At 44.8% G+C, this 18,138-nt stretch overlaps 1 protein-coding gene across 9 annotated transcripts; it reads left to right on the top strand.

Moving 5' to 3' along the window:
- Positions 1-250: 250 nt before the first annotated feature.
- Positions 251-8,969, top strand: LOC137381308 (zinc finger protein 436-like). Of its 9 annotated transcripts, none has more exons than XM_068053675.1 (3): positions 286-304; positions 1,931-2,007; positions 5,282-8,969. In XM_068053675.1, exon 3 carries the CDS (start codon positions 5,623-5,625, stop codon positions 6,631-6,633), a length of 1,011 nt encoding a protein of 336 aa, XP_067909776.1. In that variant the 5' UTR covers positions 286-304; positions 1,931-2,007; positions 5,282-5,622; the 3' UTR covers positions 6,634-8,969. The 9 variants fall into 9 exon arrangements, with proteins under 9 accessions (XP_067909780.1, XP_067909776.1, XP_067909774.1 ...); XM_068053673.1 differs by lacking the exon at positions 286-304 and adding an exon at positions 333-758; XM_068053674.1 differs by lacking the exon at positions 286-304 and adding an exon at positions 779-911.
- The last annotated feature ends 9,169 nt before the right edge of the window (positions 8,970-18,138 follow it).

Below are 18,138 nucleotides of genomic sequence, written 5' to 3'. Positions count from 1 at the left end.
TCTCAGGCAAATATATCCAAAGTGATACTAATCAAATCCAGATATCCAACTTCGCATTTGGGTTTCTGTATGAATTATTTAATAATTTGCCACAATCCGTTTACAGTATATCACTTTTCGTTACTAATTAGGGATGCCAATGGCGGGTGTATTACCCAGCACCACCCCGCCCCCGCAGCAGTGAATGTGCCCTATTCACGCTACAGGAGTCCAGCGCGCAGGTGCAATGCTGGCCTATATCTGGAGCATGCGCAGTGTCACTGTGATTAGAGATGTGCGAGTGCTGGAGACGCTTTTGCAGCGGGTGAGAGTCGCGGGGAGCAGGGGAGGAATGGAGTTGGTGGATGGGCAGGGAGGCTTCAGAAACACTGGGTGTAGGCCGCAAGTTCCGAATAAAAATCTCCAGGTCCCGCGTTTGCATCGAGCGGGGCGGCAGCTGCGGGGCTTTTCCCGTTAACAGGCCATGTTTGAAATTAATAATAAATTAAAAGGATGGACTCAGTTCCCCGATTGAAGGGAGACCAGGAATATCCGGGAACAAAAACCCAAAACATTGACGGACTGAGGCGGCTCGGGAGGTGGGAGGAGATTGTGGGTGCAGGGGAGCAATTGGAGCTGTGAGTGGCTGGGAAGCTTCATAAACACCTGGGGTCGGCCTGAGGCCCCGTGTTTACCCCGCGGTGACAGGCCCGGTGAAGCGGCAACACTGGCCGCCATCTTGGACACGGCGCTTTGAGGGCATATGCGCGGCCATCTTGGTGAGGGCACAGAGTGGGCGAGGCTTCAGGGTCTGTTCCTAACCGGGTCGTAGTGTTCTGTACGGGAGCTTTCTGGACGACAGGGTTTGAAGCAGGTTCACCAACTCCCAGGCTGCATGTGATGTTCGCAGCTTACAGGAGTCCATGGGCTATGTAAATATTCAGTGTGAGAGATTGTAGACCCTGTGTAGTTACCTGAAGGGGATGCTGCTCAACATTTAGTTACACTTTAGTCCCATGCTCCTAATCTTTGGTTGCTCTGTGGTTGGTTGGTTGGTTGGGGGGGGGGGTGTAATTATGTTAGAGGCTGTGAATCTGCTTTTGGGCCTGGTTAAAACAGCAATGTGCCAGGATGTGCGGGGACCATGTCATTCTGGCTGCAGGCCCCATATCTTTGGGTTTCTCTGTGCAGGAAGCAAAAAGAGCATCAAAAGAGACCGGCAGCTAGCATTAAAGGAAATCCCAAAGATTTCTATAAGCTTATAAATAGTAAAAGGATGGTAAAAGGATGAGTGGGGCCGATTAGGAACCAGAAAGGGGATTTACATGTGGAGGCAGAGGGTGTAGTTGAGGTATTAAATGAATACTTTGCATCTGTCTTTACCAAGGAAGAAGATGCAACCCAGGCAATGTTGAAAGAGGAGGTAAATCAGACACTCGAGGTTTATAATTGATAAAGAGGAAATACTAGATAGGCTGGCTGTATTTAAAGTAGATAAAGCAACAGGACCAGATGAGGTGTATAGGAACATAGGAGCAGGAGTAGGCCATTCAGCCCATCGAGCGTGTTCTGCCATTCGATACAATCATGGCTGATCATCCACTTCAATGCCTTTTTCACCAGAGTATCCCATGCCCCTTTATGTCATTGGTATTTAGAAATCTGTCAATCTCTACTTTAAACATACTCAGTCATAGCCCTCTGGGATAGAGAATTCCAAAGATTCACAACCCTCTGAGTAAAGAAATTTCTCCTCATGTCTGTCCTAAGTGGCCTCCCCATTATTTTGAAATTGTGTTCCCTGGTTCTAGACTCCCCAACCAGTGGAAACCTCTTACCTGCATCTACCCTTTCTGTCCCTTTAAGTATTTTGTATGTTTCAATGAGATCACCTCTCATTCTTCAAAACTCTAGAGAATACAGGCCCAGTTTCCAAAATATCTCTTCATAGGACAGACTCACCATCCCAGGAACAAGTCTGGTGAACTTTCGTTGCACTCCCTCTATGGCAATAATATCCTTCCTAAGGTAAGGGGACAAAAACTGCGCACATTACTCCAGGAGCAGTCTAACCATTTTATATACAATTGAAGTAAGACTTCACTACTCCTGTACTCAAATCCTCTTGCGATAAAGGCTAACATACCATTAGCTTTCTTAATTGCTTACTGCACCTGCATGTTAGCTTTCAGTGACTCATTGGTCCCTTTGTACAGCTACACTTTCTAATCTCTTACCGTTTAACAAATACTCTGCACATCTGTTCTTCCTACCAAAATAGATAACCTCACATTTTTCCACATTATATTCCATCTGCCATGTTCTTGCCTACTCACTAAGTCTGTCCAAATCCTCTTGAAGCCACTTTGCATCTTCCTCACAATGCACATTTCCACCTAGTTTTGTGTCATCTGCAAACTTGGAAATATTACATTTGGTACCCACATGCAAATCATTGATATATATTGTGAACAGCTGGGGCCCAAGTACTGATCCTTGCAGTATCACACTAGTCACAGCCTGCCAACGTGAAAATGACCTATTGATTCTTCCTCTCTGTTTTCTGCCTGTTAACCAATTCTTAATCCATGCCAGTATATTACCTCCTATCCTGTATGCTTTAATTTTGCTAACCAACCTCCTGTGGGGGACTTTATCAAAAGCCTTCTGAAAATCCAAGTATACTATGTCCACTGACTCCCCTTTATCAATTCTGTTAGTAACATCCTCAAAAAACTCCAACATGTTGGTCAAACATGATTTCCCATTCATAAATCCATGTTGATTATGCCCAATCAGATCATTATTACCCAAGAGTCCATTTATCACATCCTTTAGAATAGATTCTAACATTTTCCCTACTACTAATGTAAGGCTAACCGGTCTGTAGTTCCCTGTTTTCTCTCTCCCTCCCTTCTTAAATAGTGGGGTGACATTTGCTACCTTCCAATCTGCAGGAAACGTTCGAGAACCTATAGAATTTTGGAAGATGATCGCCAATGCATCCACTATCTCCAGAGCATCCAAGGATACTGAGGGAAATCAGGGTGTAAATCGCAGAGGCACTGGCCATAATTTTTCGGTCTTAGACTCAGGGGTGGTGCCAGAGGACTGGAGAATTAAAAACGTTACACCCTTTTTAAGCCCAGAGACTACAGGCCAGTCAGTTTAACTTTGGTGGTGGGAAAACCTCTAGTAAAAATAAGTCGGGACAAAATCAATAGTCACATGGACAAAAGTGAGTTAATTAAGGAAAGTCAGCATGGATTTCTTAAGGGTAAATCATGTTTAACTATCTTGCTGGAGTTTTTTGAGGAGGTAACAGAGAGGATTGATGAGGGCAATGCTGTTGATGTTGTGTACATGGACTTTCAAAAGGCGTTTGATGCAGTGCCACACAAAGACTTGTGAGCAAACTTGTAGCTCGTGGAATAAAAGGGACGGTAGCAACATGGATACGAAATTGGCTAAGTGACAGGAAACAAAGAGTAGTGGTTAATGGATGTTTTTCGGGCTGGAGGAAGGTTTGTAGTGGAGTTCCCCAAGGATCAGTGTTGGGACCCTTGCTTTTCCTGGTATGTATTAATTACCTAGACCTTGGTGTACAGGGCACCATTTCAAAGTTTGCAGATGATATGAAGCATTGTAAACTGTAAGGAGGATAGTGTAGAACTTCAAAAGGGCAATGACAAGTTGGTGGAATGGGTAGACAGGTGGCAGATGAAGTTCAATGCAGAGAAATGGGAAATGATTCATTTTAGTAGGAAGAACATGGAGAGACAATATAAAGTAAAGGGTACAATTCTAAAGGGTGTACAGGAGCAGAGGGACCTGGGTGGATATGTGCATAAGTGATTGAAGGTGGCAGGACAGATTGAGAGAGCGATTAATAAAGCATACAGTATCCTGGGCTTTATTAATAGGGGCATAGTGTAGAAGAGCAAGGAAGTTATGTTGAACTTGTATAAGACAATAATTTGGCCTCAGCTGGAGTATTATGTCCAGTTCTGGGCACCGCACCTTAGGAAAGACATGAGGGCATTGGAGAGAGTACAGAAAAGATTCACAGAAAAGAGAATGGTTCCAGGGACGAGGAATTTCAGTTATGAAGATAGATTGGAGAAGTTAGGACTGTTTTCCTTGGAGAAGTGAAGGCTGAGAGGTGATTTGATGGAGGTATTCAAAATCATGAGGGGTCTGAACAGAGTAGAAAGAGAGAAACTGTTCCCACTCGTGAAAGAATCGCGAACGAGAGGGCACGGATTTAACGTATTTGGCAAGAGAAGCAAAAGTGACATGAGGAAAAACTTGTTCACGCAGCGAGTGGTTAAGATCTGGAATGGACTACCTGAGAACATGGTGGAGGCAGGTTCAATTGAAGCATTCAAAAGGGAATTAGACAGTTACATGAAAAGGAAGAATATACAGGGTTATAGGGAGAAGGCAGTAGAATGGAACTGAGAGAATTGCTCTTTCAGAGAGAGCTAGTGCGGACATGATGAGCCAAATGGCCTCCTTCACTAACGATTCTGAGATTCTGGGTGGCCCTGGTGAGGAAGCACACTTGATATCTTCTGCATCTGGTGGGCACCTCAGGATACATAGTGTCTCACAGACGCTGGTAACATTCTGGTTTAGTTGGGAAGGTTCCCTTTGCTTTCGGCACTTTTTACAGCCTTCTGCACTCAACCTTGTGTTCAATACTTTTGGCCATGGACTCCATTTTTATTGTCTTTTTTGCCTTGTGCTGGTCTTCAACTTGTTTTGCATGTTTTTGCTTTTGGACACAGCTGTTAATTATTCTGTCATTATATCACTCCCTCTGGACAAGTGCTTTGACTGTTACGACAACTATTGGCACTCCCTTTTCTTTTTATTCCGTGATATCTTTGTCATTTAATCTCACCTGCCCTATCACAGACGTTCCCTTTAGCTCTTCTTCTACCCCCCGCACCCATCTTTCTCTTGCTCAAAACATATTATATATCTACCCTTTGCCAGTTCTGATGAAAGGTCACTGACCTGAAACATTAACTGTGCTTCTCTCTCCACAGATGCTGCCAGACTTGCTGAGTATTTCCAGCACTTTCTGTTTTTATTTCAGATTTCCAGCATCTGCAGTATTTTGCTTTTATTCCCTTTGCTTTTGTTGGGACTTTGTTGCTTATTTTGGCTTCTTTTAGTTTGAATGGATCACATGTCTGGGGGAAACAAGGGAGGAAAGAATGTTCTACTACTAGAATTGTCTGTTCTGAATTTCTATCCTGGACTCAGTGATGATTTTTGTCAACTCCTTTTACAGGTTATTAAAGGGGAGGATTTGCAGACAGGAAACTCAAACCAAACATCACGTTGAGATCTGCCAGAGTCACTCGATTCATCAGGACCTGAATATCATCAGCCTTTGAATGTGGAAGGAGAAATGTTTGTCTGCTCTGACTGTGGGAAAAGATTTCTAACATCAGTGTGACATCCCAAGTGAGAATGTTCCAGTGCACTGACTGTGAAAGAGGTATAATCAGTTACACAGCCTGAAAAAAACATCACACCATTCACAGTGGGGAGAAATCGTGCACATGTTTTGTTTGTGGGCGAGTCTTCAACTTATCATCCAACCTAGCGGGACACAAGGACACCCGCACCATGGAGAAACCGTGGAAATGCAGAGACTGTGGGAAGGGATTCAATTACCCATCTAACCTGGATGTTCATCAGCACACTCAGACTGTGGAGAGACCATTCACTTGCTCCATGTGTGGGAAGGGATTCACTTATTCATCACACCTGCTCACGCACAAGAACATTCATAGTGATAGGAGACCTTTTATATGTTCTGAATGTGAGAAGACATTTAAAAGCAAACATGAAATAGAGGCACACCAATGCACTCTCACTCAGAAGAGGTCGTTCACCTGCACTGAGTGTGGGAAAGGATTCACCCGTTCATCTGACCTGCTGAAACACCAGCAAGTTCACACTGACGAGAGACCGTTCAGGTGCTCTCACTGTGGGACTGGGTTCAAGCGATCATCTCACCTCACTGTACACCAGCGTACTCACACTGGGGAGAGGCCGTTCACCTGCACTGAGTGTGGAAACAGATTCACCCGTTCATCCCACCTGCTGGCACACCAACAAGTTCACACTGGGGAGAGGCCATTCACCTGCATGGAGTGTGGGAAGAGATTCACCTGTTCATCCCACTTGTTGGCACACCAACAAGTTCACACTGGGGAGAGGCCATTCACCTGCACAGAGTGTGGGAAGCAGTTCACCCGTTCATCCAACCTGCTGGCACACCAGCGAGTTCACACTGATGAGAGACCATTCAGGTGCTCTCACTGCGCGACTGGGTTCAGGCGATTAGACCACCTCACTGAACACCAACGAGTTCACACTGGGAAAAGGCCATTTACCTGCTCCGAGTGCGGGAAGGGATTTGCTCAGTCATCCACCCTGCTGGGACACCAGCGAGTTCACACTGGGGAGAGGCCATTCGTCTGCTCCGACTGTGGGAAGCGATTCACTCAGTCATCCATCCTGCTGAGACACCAGCGAGTTCACACCGGGGAGAGGCCATTCACCTGCTCCGAGTGTGGGAAGGGATTCACTCAGTCATCTGACCTTCTGAAACATCACCGAGTTCACAAGTGACTGCAGGGGTTGGATTCTGCTGTTATTGCTGCTGTTAATCACACCCAGGACTGAAGCATGCTCATTCTGACAGTTGAAGAAAGATCTGCAAGTATACGCCTTTCGCTAGCTCAGGACATCCCAAAGTGCTTTACGGCCAATGAAATATGATTGAAGTGTAGTTACTGTTGTAATGTAGGAAACACGGCAGCCAATTACACACAGCAAACTGTCTCGAGTGGGACCTGAGCCCACAGCTTTCTGACTGAGGCAACAATGGAACCAACAGAGCCACTGTCGTGCTTCGTTTCTGTCGATGTAATTAGTGTAATGAACACTGCACCTTGTAACACGATTATGTCTTATAGATTGGGATTATTTTTTAAAAGTTCAAGATGGAATCTGGGAGGTCAGCTGACCTCACCTCCACTCTGTAAAAGGTTACCAGGGCAACAGAGGGAACAGATCAAAGACTGTTTTCTGAAGAACAGAGACTACAGCACTAACACCTGAAGAACAATGGGTTTCACCCTCCCAGACGTTTAGGTTGTAAAACAAGGAATCAGTCATTGAGAACATGTAAACAAACCGGCAGGTGGTAACACCTGGGGGCAATGGAAAAGCCAAGTAGCTTTGTGACACTAGACATCTGGCCTTTGCATTTGGAGAAGAAAATAAACTATTGAATTCTAGGACCAGATAAATTTAAAAGACTTTCTGGAGAATAACAGGCTGTAAGGAGTGAACCAACATGTTGTGGCCTCAAGCAGGCTGTAAGAAGAGAACCCATCAGGGTGAGGCCTAAAGGGAAGCTTTAAGAGAAGGCACCCAGCAGAGGCAGCTGGAGAGAGAGAGAGTGAACGCCTGCTCGCTGAAGATAGACAGCGAAAGGCTGCGGAAACATGAACCGTTTTTTTTGAGAGTTGCAGTTTGTGGAGGGCCCATTATCCATGGATGTCCAGCTTAGAAGTGCTTGAAGACGTGAGAGAAGGAAAATATTGTTTTTCTGAAAAGTCAGGAAGATTCCAGCCCATCGAACTGGGGGGAATTGGGACTTTTAACTGCAAAGGATTTCATCATCAGAAAGGACTGTGTAACACAGGGTTGTCCAATTTTTTTGCATGGGTGGCCACGTTGTGAATTTGTCTTGCATAGGGGGTTGGTGAGACAATTTCAGAAAGATAACAGCATTAAAATTTATCTTGCTATTCATCAAAACGGCAACAAATGTACATTTTTGTGAAGAAGTTTTAAATGAGAAGACTAATGAATTGACCTGCTTTCACTTTACTGTATTGGACACTGATTTAGTGAGAAACTTGGCATTTTTTTGCTTGCATAAGTAGTCACTGTTTGCCCACGCACTTTTAACGATGCGGAGTATTCTGTCAGGAGTGATCTTGATCACTGTCTGCCTCCTCTCTCTCCCTCTCTCTCTGCCCTCCTTTCTCTCTCCCTCTCTCTCTGCCCCCCTTTCTCTCTATCGCCACCCCCCCCCCGTCCACCTTTCTATCTCTGTCCTTCCCCTTTATCTTTCTCTGTCTGTCCCCCTCTCTCTCTGACAGAACGCTCAGCAGATAGTTGATCAGTTTTTTTCAAATCTCAAGTCAGTTTCGCAGCTGACAGTTGCTAACATCGGGGACAGCCGTTTCCCAACTTTGGACAGATTCAGGGTTTTCCGGCGGCCTTTTAAAATACCCAGAATCTGTCCAAAGTTGGGAATTGGTTGTTACCAATGTCAGTAGCTATCAGTTGTGGAACAGACTTGAGATGTTTTTAAAAGCTGGTCTGACAAAGGGAAATTTCTCATCTCCAGTCACGAATCCCTGAGGAGGATGAGGAATGGCCCGGGTACTGTTTACACCCTCGGGCCGGACGGAAACCTTTGGTGGCTGAAAACTGGTCCATGGCCGTATGTTGGACAACCCTGGTGTAACGTATAAATGTGGTGTGAGATATTCAAGTGTTGAATAAGTAAATACCATTGATTGTAATTTGGGGTATCAGCTTTTTACAAAGTTCTATTTAGTTAATTGGGGATTTCTTTTACTTTGGTTATTTAAAAAAGCCTTAAAATGTGAAATCTTGTCTAATTTGTTAAATTGTTCTGGGGGTTCATATCTCGTATTTTTCACGTTAACGATCTCTCTCAGGCCTTAACAAATGGAAGGTGGGATTAAGCTGGATACTTCTTTTTCAGCTGGCACAGACATAAAGGGCTGAATGGCCTCCTTCTGTGCCGTAAATGTTCCTTGTTTCTATTCTGACAGTTGGGGCTTGTTTCTGCCAATAGTAATAACCACGTAACTTGGCTGGAGTTTAATATTCTGGATAAATGTCAAATAAATCAGCTTTGTTTAAACCACATTGTTGTCACTTTTTGTCTTTCCCATCTGAGTATTTCTCATCACCTGGCTGGAGCTTAGAAAGGACAATCTGAGGGAGGATTGTACGGCAGGAACAGAACTTCAGCCCAGACACAGTCCTTCAGAGTCACACTGAGAGGGACAAATGGCACTTTGGTCTTCACTGAGAGCAAAGTCCCCATGTGGATTAATCCTGAGGCCTGTAAGATGTGTTCCAGTCGCTCACTTTCATGGTTTAGAGCTACTGAGCACGGAACAGAAGGCTCCTTCACATCCCTCATCCGAAGCATTAAGAAAAAACTTTTTCTCTTCCTTTCAGGTATTATGGAATGCAAGCTCCAGCAGCTCATGGGGCCCAACGCCCCTCCAGATCCACTTCCCTCTGACCCCATCCCTTCTACTAATCTTATCCTTTGCTGTGTATTCACAATACCATCTGACCTTCCCCTATCTGACACTGGAACGATCTGTACTCAGTTTTATCTCCTTATGCTTCCACCTCAATGAATTTTGCACTCAGCACAATGTTGAGCTCTTCTTTCGTCACCCTCGCCTCCGGGCACACTTCTTTGGCTAGGAGTCCTGCCCCCAACCAGCGGACCTAATCACTCGCCTCCAATATTCTCCCTCCACCTGGACCCCTCCCTCTGGCCTCTTACCTGCTCATGATCTTTTCATTGAAAACTGTCTGCGTGATGTCGGCCGTCTCAATTTCTCCGCTCTCCTCACTCACTCTAACTTGTCTCCCTCAGAACATGCTGTACTCCATTCTCTCAGGTCTAACCTTAACATTGCGATCAAACCTGCTGACGGGTGGTGCTGTTGTTGTCTGGCGTACCAACCTCTACCTTGCAGAGGCTCAGCGCCAACTCTCAGACACTTCCTACCTCCCCTGGACCATGACCCCACCACTGAACATCAGGCCACTGTCTCCAGGACTGTCACAGACCGCATCTCCACTGGAGAGCTTCCCACTACAGCTACCCACCTCATAGACCCACAACCCCAGACAGTTCTTTTACCTCCCCAAAATCCACAAACAGGTCAGTCCAGGTAGGCCCATTGTTTTAGCCTGTTCCTGCCTAAGGAACTGATTTCTTATCTTGACTTTTTTCTTCCCTGGTCCAGTCTGTTCCCACCTACATCCATGACTCTTCTGATGCCCTACGTCATTTCAACAATTTCCAGTTTCCTGGCTCCAACCACCTCTTTGCCATGTACGTCCAATATCTCTATACTTCCTTCTCCCACCAGGACGGTTTGAGAGCTCTCTGCCTCTTCCTTGAACAGAGACCCAACCAATCCCCATCCACCACCACCCTCCTCTGCCTGGCTGAACTTGTTCTTACATTGAACAACTTCTCTTTCATCTCCACTCACTTCCTCCAAATAAAAGGTGTTGCTATGGGTACCTGCACGGGTCCCAGTTATGCCTGTCTTTTTGTGGGATATGTCAAACTTTTCTTGTTCCATTCCTACTCAGGCCCCCACCCTAACTTTTTTTCCAGCACATTGATGACTGTTATCAGTGCTGCCCTGAACTGGAAAACTTCATCAGCTTTGCTTCCAATTTCCACCCTTCTCTCATGGTCCATCTCTGACACTTCGCTTCCCTTCCTCGACTTCTCTGTCTCCATTTCTGAGGATAGGCTGTCCACTAATATTCATTATAAGCTCACCGACTCCCACAGCTACTTCGACTACACTTCCTCACACCCTGCCCCATGTAAGAACTCCATTCCATTCTCCCAGTTTCTCCATCTCCGATGCATCTCTTTTGAAGATGCAGCCTTCCACAACAATGCTTCTGATATACCTTCCTTTTTCTTCACCGATGTTCCTCTCCCCAACCCACTGTGATTGATTGGGCCTTCAACCATGTCCGAACGATTTCCTGCACTTCTGCTTTCCCCTGTCAGCATTCCAAAGGGATTGTTCCCTCCACGACACCCTGGCCAACTCCTCCATCACCCTCGACACCTCATGCCCTCACCACGCCACCTTCCCATGCAATCGCAGGAGCTGTAATACATACCCTATTACCTTCTCTCTTCTCACCATCCTAGGCCCCAAACACTCCTTCCAGGTGAAGCTGCAATTTACTTGTACTTCTTTCAATTTAGTATACTGTATTCACTGCTCACAATGCGGTCGCCTTTACAGTGGGGAGACCAATGCAAGCATGACCCCAAGCTTCCGGTTGCTTGCCATTTTAATTCACCACCCTGCTCCCATTCCAACATTTCTGTCCTTGGCCTGTTGCAGTGTTCCAAAGAACCTCAATGCAAGTTCGAGGAACAGCACCTCATCTTCCAATTAGGTACTCTACAGGCTTCTGGATTCAACATTGAGTTCAACAATTTCAGAGCACGACTGCCTTTTTTATTTTATTTAATTTTTAACCATTGGCCTGTCTTAAACTTGTTTTTCAGGCTTTTGCTTTCGGACAGAGCTGTTCATTATTCTGCCATTAACATTCTCTCTGGACACATGCTTTGTCTTTTAATACAACTCCCTTTTTACTGTTATTTCATGACATCTCTGTCATTTAATCGCTTCTACGCTCTGCCCTATCACACACCTTCCCTTTTGTTCTTCCCCCTCCCCTTTTACAATTGCTCAAAGCAGCGAGACATTTCTAACCTTTTCCACTTCTGATGAAAGGTCACAGAACTGCAACGTTAACTCTGTTTCTAACTCAACAGATAATGACAGATATGCTGAGTATTTCCAGCACTTCCTGTTTTTATGCCTCCTGAACCACCTTATTTACCTGTCCAGCCACGTTCAGGAATTTGTGGACATTCACTCCAAGGTCCCTCTGTTCCTCTGCACTTCTCAGTATCCTACCGTTTATTGCGTATTCCCTTACCTGTTTTTCCCTCGCCAAATGCATCACCTCACACTTCTCCAGATTGGATTTTCTGCCTGTCTGACCAGTCCATTGATACCTTCCTGCAGTCTACAGCTTTCTTCCTGTCAACCACATGGCCACTTGTTGTTTTATCTGTAAACTTCTTACTCTCGTCCCGACATTTAAGTTTAAAGTATTGATATATACAGTTAAAGCTTTGTTATCTGGCACTTTACCAACCGGAAAGCTCTATTATCCAGAATTTCCAAAAACTTCTAAGGCTTGTCTCCCAATGCTGAGTTTTCCTGAGTGCAGCCAATTATTCTGGGATTACTGTGCTGGGAGGGGGGTCGGTTAGCTCAGTTGGTTAGACGGCTACCTTGGGTTCAATCCTCATACCGGCTGTGACAGTTCATGGAGGCCTGCCTCCTCACCTTTCCCCATGCTTGAGGAGTGGTGATCCCCTCAAGCTGAACATCACCAACTATCTCTCTCTAATGGAGAGAGATGTCTATGGTCCTCTGGGACTATGACTGCAATAACAACAACAGCAACTGTACTGTAGTTAGTGATGCTGTCGATAGTCATCTTATGGCGCTGCTAACAGTCCATTTCATTGTGTCACTGCTTATGCAATATCGCAATCCATCCATTATGACATCCAATAAATCATTGACAGGAAAAGGGAAAAAGTGGAAAAGGGTTGTATTGATGCTACACCAGAAAACAGACATTTGCAGGTATCTTGAAAAAGATGAAAATCATAATGTGTTGAATGAATATAATGTTGGCTCGTCAGCCATATACAAAATCAAAGGTCAAAAGGACCAGTCGTTGAAATTCTTTGCTGGTTCCAAGACTAATAAAGCAGTTGAACAACACCGTACTCTACATAAACCTAAACTAGAGCAGCTAGACAGTGTATTGTATGAATGGTTTTCGTTGAAACGCTCCGAGGGTGCCCCAGTCTCAGGCCCAATTCTCATTCCAAAGGCAAAAGACTTTCATGAACAAATCGAATTGACTGAACCGTGTGCATTTTCCAGTGGATGGCTTTCTTGCTTTAAATGGCAGCGTGGTATAAGAAGGCTCTTATGAGAGGCTGAGTAAACTGGGTCCATGTTCACTGGAGTTTAGAAGAGTGAGAGCTGGTCTAAGTGAAACATACAAAATTCTGAAGTGGTTTGGCAGGGTAGAAACTGAACAGTTGTTCCCCCTGGCTGGGGAATCTATAACATGGGGCACAGTCTCAGGCCAATCATTTAGGATGGAAATGAGGAGAAATTTCTTCAATCAAAGGGCTGTGAATCTTTGCATTGTTGTACCCCATCATTGAATATATTTAAGGCTGAGATGGACAGATTTTTTGGTCTATCAGGGAATCAAGGGATATGGGGAATAGGCGGGAAAGTGGATATGAGGCCGAGGATCAGCCATAATCATATTGAATGGCGGAACAGGGTCGATGGGCCTTGTAGTCTACTTACACTTCTTTTTCTTATATTTTTGACCCCCACTATATACCTTCCTCCAGTCCAAAACACAACCGTTCGACAGCACCACTAAATAGATTGTGGAGGGCACCAGTAAATGAGGAGATTGGGGAGCACCAGTAAATGAGGGAGGGCACCAGGGAATGGGAGGAATTGGGGGAGAGCACCACTTAACAGCTAGATGGGGAGGGCACCAGCAAATGGGACATTGAGAAAGGGAACCAACAATATCAGGGATTGGGGGAGGGCAATAAATGGGGAACTGCAGAAGGGGCATCAGTAAATAGGGCGATTGGGGGAGGACAGCAGGAAATGGGGGGGGGAGGCACGAGGAAATGAGGAGGGTGCCAGTAAATGGGAGATTGGGGGAGTGCAGCAGAAAATGGGCGATTGAGAGAGGGCATCGTCAAAGGGGGTTGGACGAGGGTACCAGTAAATGGGGTGGATTAGGGGAGGGCAACAGTAAAAGGGGAATTGGGGGAGGAACCAGTAAATGGGGGAATGAGTGGAGAGGAACAGTATAAGTGCAGATGACACCAAATTGGGTGGTAGAACCAATAATGTGGAAGAATGCACAGAAATCCAGGGAGACATAAAGAGGCTAGCAAACTGAACAGATAAATGGGAAATAAAATTCAACATAGTGAAATGTGAGCTGGTTCATTTTGGGATGAGGATAAGGAGGCCAATTATTGTTTAGGAACATGGGAGCCATTCAGCCCATCGAGCCGGCCCCGCCATTCAATACGATCATGGCTGATTATCCACTTCAATGCCTTTTTCCCACACTATCCCCATATCCCTTTATGTCATTTGTATTTAGAAATCTGTCAAACTTTGCTTTATACATACTCAATGACAGATTTCACAGCTCTCTGGGGTAGAGAATTCCAAAGATTCACAACCCTCTGAGTAAAGTAATTTCTCCTCATCTCTGTCCTAAGTGTCTTCCCCCATATTTTGAAATTGTGTCCCCTGGTTATAAACTCCCCAACCAGGGGAAACATCTTACCTGCATCTACCCTGTCTATCCCTTTAAGTATTTTGTAGGTTTCAATGAGATCACCTCTCATTCTTCAAAACTCTAGAGAATACAGGCCCAGTTTCAACAATCTCTCTTCATAGGACAGTCCTGCCATCCCGGGAACAAGTCTGGTGAATCTTCAGTTCTGTTGAAGGGTCACTGACCTGACACATTAACTCTGCTTCTCTCTCCATAGATGATGCCAGACCTGCTGAGTATTTCCAGCATTTCTTGTTTTTATTTATGGTGAACCTTCGTTGCACTCCCTCTATGGCAATATATCCTTCCCAAGGTAAGGGGACGAAAACTGCACGCAGTACTCCAGGTGCGGTCGAACCAAGGTTCTATACAACTGAAGCAAGTCTTCACTACTCCTGTACTCAAATCCTCGTGCGATAAAAGCTAACATACCAATAGCATTCCTAATTGCTTGCTGCGCCTGCATGTTAGCTTTCAGTGACTTATTGACAAGAACACCCAGGTCCCTTTGTAGATTTACACTTTCTAATCTCTTACCATTTAAGAAATACTCTGCACATCTGTTCCTCCTACCAAAGTGGATAACCTCACTTTTCCACATTATATTCCACCTGCCATGCTCTTGCTCGTTCACTAAGTCTGTCCAAATCCCTTTGAAGCCGCTTTGCATCTTCCTCACAACACACATTCCCACCTAGTTTTGTGTCATCTGCAAATTTGGAAATATTACATTTAGTTCCCACATCCAAATCGTTGATGTATATTGTGAACAGCTGGAGCCCAAGAACTGATCCCTGCAGTACCCCACGAGTCACAGCCTGCCAACGGGAGAATGACCCGTTTATTCCTACTCTCTGTTTTCTGCCTTTTAATCAATCCTTAATTCATGCCAGTATATTACCTCCTATCCCATGTGCTTTAATTTTGCTAACCAATCTTCTGGGGGGGACTTTATCAAAAGCCTTTTGAAAATCCAAATATACTACATTCACTGACTCCCCTTTATCAATTCTGTTTGCAACATCCTCAAAAATTTCCAACAGGTTTGTCAAACATGATTTCCGATTCATAAATCCACGTTGACTATGCCCAATCAGAACATTATTATCTGAGTGTCCATTTATCACATCCTTTAGAATAGATTCTAACATTTTCCCTACTACTGATGTAAGGTTAACAGGTCTGTAATTCCCTGTTTTCTCTCTCCCTCCCTTCTTAAATAGTGGGGTGACATTTGCGACCTTCCAATCTGCAGGAACCATTTCAGAATCCATAAATTTTGGATGATGATCACCAACGCATCCACTATCTCCATAGCTACCTCTTTCAACACTCTGGGATGTAGAATATCAGGTCCTGGGGACTTCTCAACTTTCAGCCCCATTAATTTCTCCCAATACAACCTTCTTACTAATACTAATTTCCTTCAATTCCTCATTCCATCTAGTCTCTTGGATCTCTAATTCTGGGAGATTTCTTGTATCTTCCTCAGTGAAGACAGACACAAAGTAATCATTTGGCTTCTCTGCCATTCCTCTATTCACCATTATAAATTCTCCTGACCCTGCCTGTAATGGACCCACATTTGTCTTAGCCAAACATTTCCTTTTTATGTACATATAGAAGTTTATACAGTCCGTTTTTATGTTTTTTGTTAGTTTACATTCATAATCTATTCTCCTGTTCATTATCAGTTGCTCCTTTGCTGTATTCTAAAATCTTTCCAATCCTCAGGTTTACCCCTATTTCTAACAACTTTATAGGCCTTTTCTTTTAATCCCTTAACTTCCTATATAGTAAGTAGTGTTTTTTTAGGGAATTCTGTAGTTACGAGGACCAGGGAAGAAGGGCCCCAGAGTAATTGATATTATTTGATATTAAGCATCTTCCAAAAGGTTTAATTTAAAGGGTTAAGTCATGGCAGGAGAACTCAAAGCTGTGGTGTGCTCCTCCTGCTCAACGTGGGAAGCCTGGAACAATTCCAGTGCCTGGGACCAGTGTGTGTGCAGGAAGTGTCTCCAGCTGCAGCTCCTGGAAGCCCAGGTTTCGGAGCTGGAGCGGCAGCTGGGGACACTGTGGAGCATCCATGAGGTGGAGAGTATCGTGGATAGCACGTATAGAGAGGTGGACACACCGCAGGCTCAGACCCCACAGGCAGGAAGGAAATGGGTGACCACCAGGCAGAGCAAGAGGACTAGGCAGGCAGTTCAGGAATCTCCTGTGGCTAATCCCCTGTAAAACAGATATACTGCTTTGGATACTGTTGGGGGGAATGGCCTCTCAGGGGAAAGCAGCAACAGCCCAATTCGTTGCACCACGGTTGGCTCTGCTGCACAGGGGAGGAGTAAAAAGTGTGGCAATGCAATAGTTATAGGGGATTCAATTGTAAGGGGAATAGATAGGTGTTTCTGTGGCCGCAAAAGAGACTCCAGGGTGGTATGTTGCCTCCCTGGTGCTAGGGTCAAGGATGTCTCAGAGCGGTTACAGGACATTCTGAAGGGAGAGGGTGGTACACATTGGTACAAACGACTTAGGTGAAAAAAAAGGGATGAGATCCTAAAAGCAGAATATAGGGAGTTAGGAAGTAAGTTGAAAAATAGGACCTCAAAGTTAGTGATCTCAGGATTACTAACAGTGCCACGTGCTAGTCAGAGTAGAAATAGCAGGATATATCGGATGAATATGTGGCTGAAGATATGGCATGAGGGGGAGGGTTTTAGATTCCTGGGACATTGGGACCGGTTCTGGGGAGGTGGGACCAGTACAAACTGGACAGGCCACACCTGGGCAGGACACTGACATCCTGGGGGAGGGTTTAAAATAAAATGGCAGGGGAATGGAAACCTTTGCAAGGAGTCAGAGGAGGGGGGATCAAGGACAAGAACAAAAGACAGTAAGGGGAATAAGAAAAGTGATAGGCAGAGAAATCAAGGGCCAGAATCAAACAGGGCCACAGTAAAAAATAGTGGGAAGGGGACAAGTAATGTTAAAAAGGCAAGCCTTAAGGCTTTGTGCCTTAACGCACGGAGCCATTTTATTTTAAACCCTCTTCAATAAAGTGGATGAATTAATCGCGCAAATAGATGTAAACGGATATGATATAGTCGGGATTACAGAGACATGGCTGCAAGGTGACCAGGGATGGGAAATGAACATCCAGGGATATTCAATATTTAGGAAGGACTGACAAAAAGCAAAAGGCGATGGAGTTGCATTGCTGGTTAAAGAAGAAATTAGTGAGGAAGGATATTAGCTCTGACGATGTGGAATCTGTATGGGTAGAGCTGCGAAACACTAAGGGGCAACAAACGTTAGTGGGGGTTGTATATAGACCCCCAAACTGTAGTGGTGATGTTGGGCATTAAACAGGAAATTAGAGACACATGCGACAAAGGAACATTTGTAATAATGGGTGACTTTCATCTGCATATAGATTGGGCAAATCAAATTAGTCACAATACCATTGAGGAGGAATTCATGGAGTGTATACGGGATGGTTTTCTGGACCAATACATTGAGAAACCAACTAGAGAACAGGCCATCCTAGACTGGGTATTGTATAATGAGAGAGGAATAATTGACAATCTAGTTGTCAGAGAGTCATACAGCATAGAAACAGGCCCTTCGGCCCACCGCGTCCATGCCGACCATAATGCCGATCTATACTAATCCCACCTGCCTGCATTAAGTCCATATCCCTCTATGCCTTGATATTTCAAGTAACTGTCCAGATGCCTCTTAAATGTCGCTACTGTTCCTGCATCTGGCAGTTCATTCCAGATACCCACTATTCTTTGTGTGAAAAATTTA

The sequence above is a fragment of the Heterodontus francisci genome, chromosome 22, assembly GCF_036365525.1.
Source record: "Heterodontus francisci isolate sHetFra1 chromosome 22, sHetFra1.hap1, whole genome shotgun sequence".
Lineage (NCBI taxonomy): Eukaryota > Metazoa > Chordata > Chondrichthyes > Heterodontiformes > Heterodontidae > Heterodontus > Heterodontus francisci.
The sequence above is the reverse complement of the archived record's forward strand: the minus strand, read 5'-3'. Positions and strand labels throughout refer to the sequence as shown.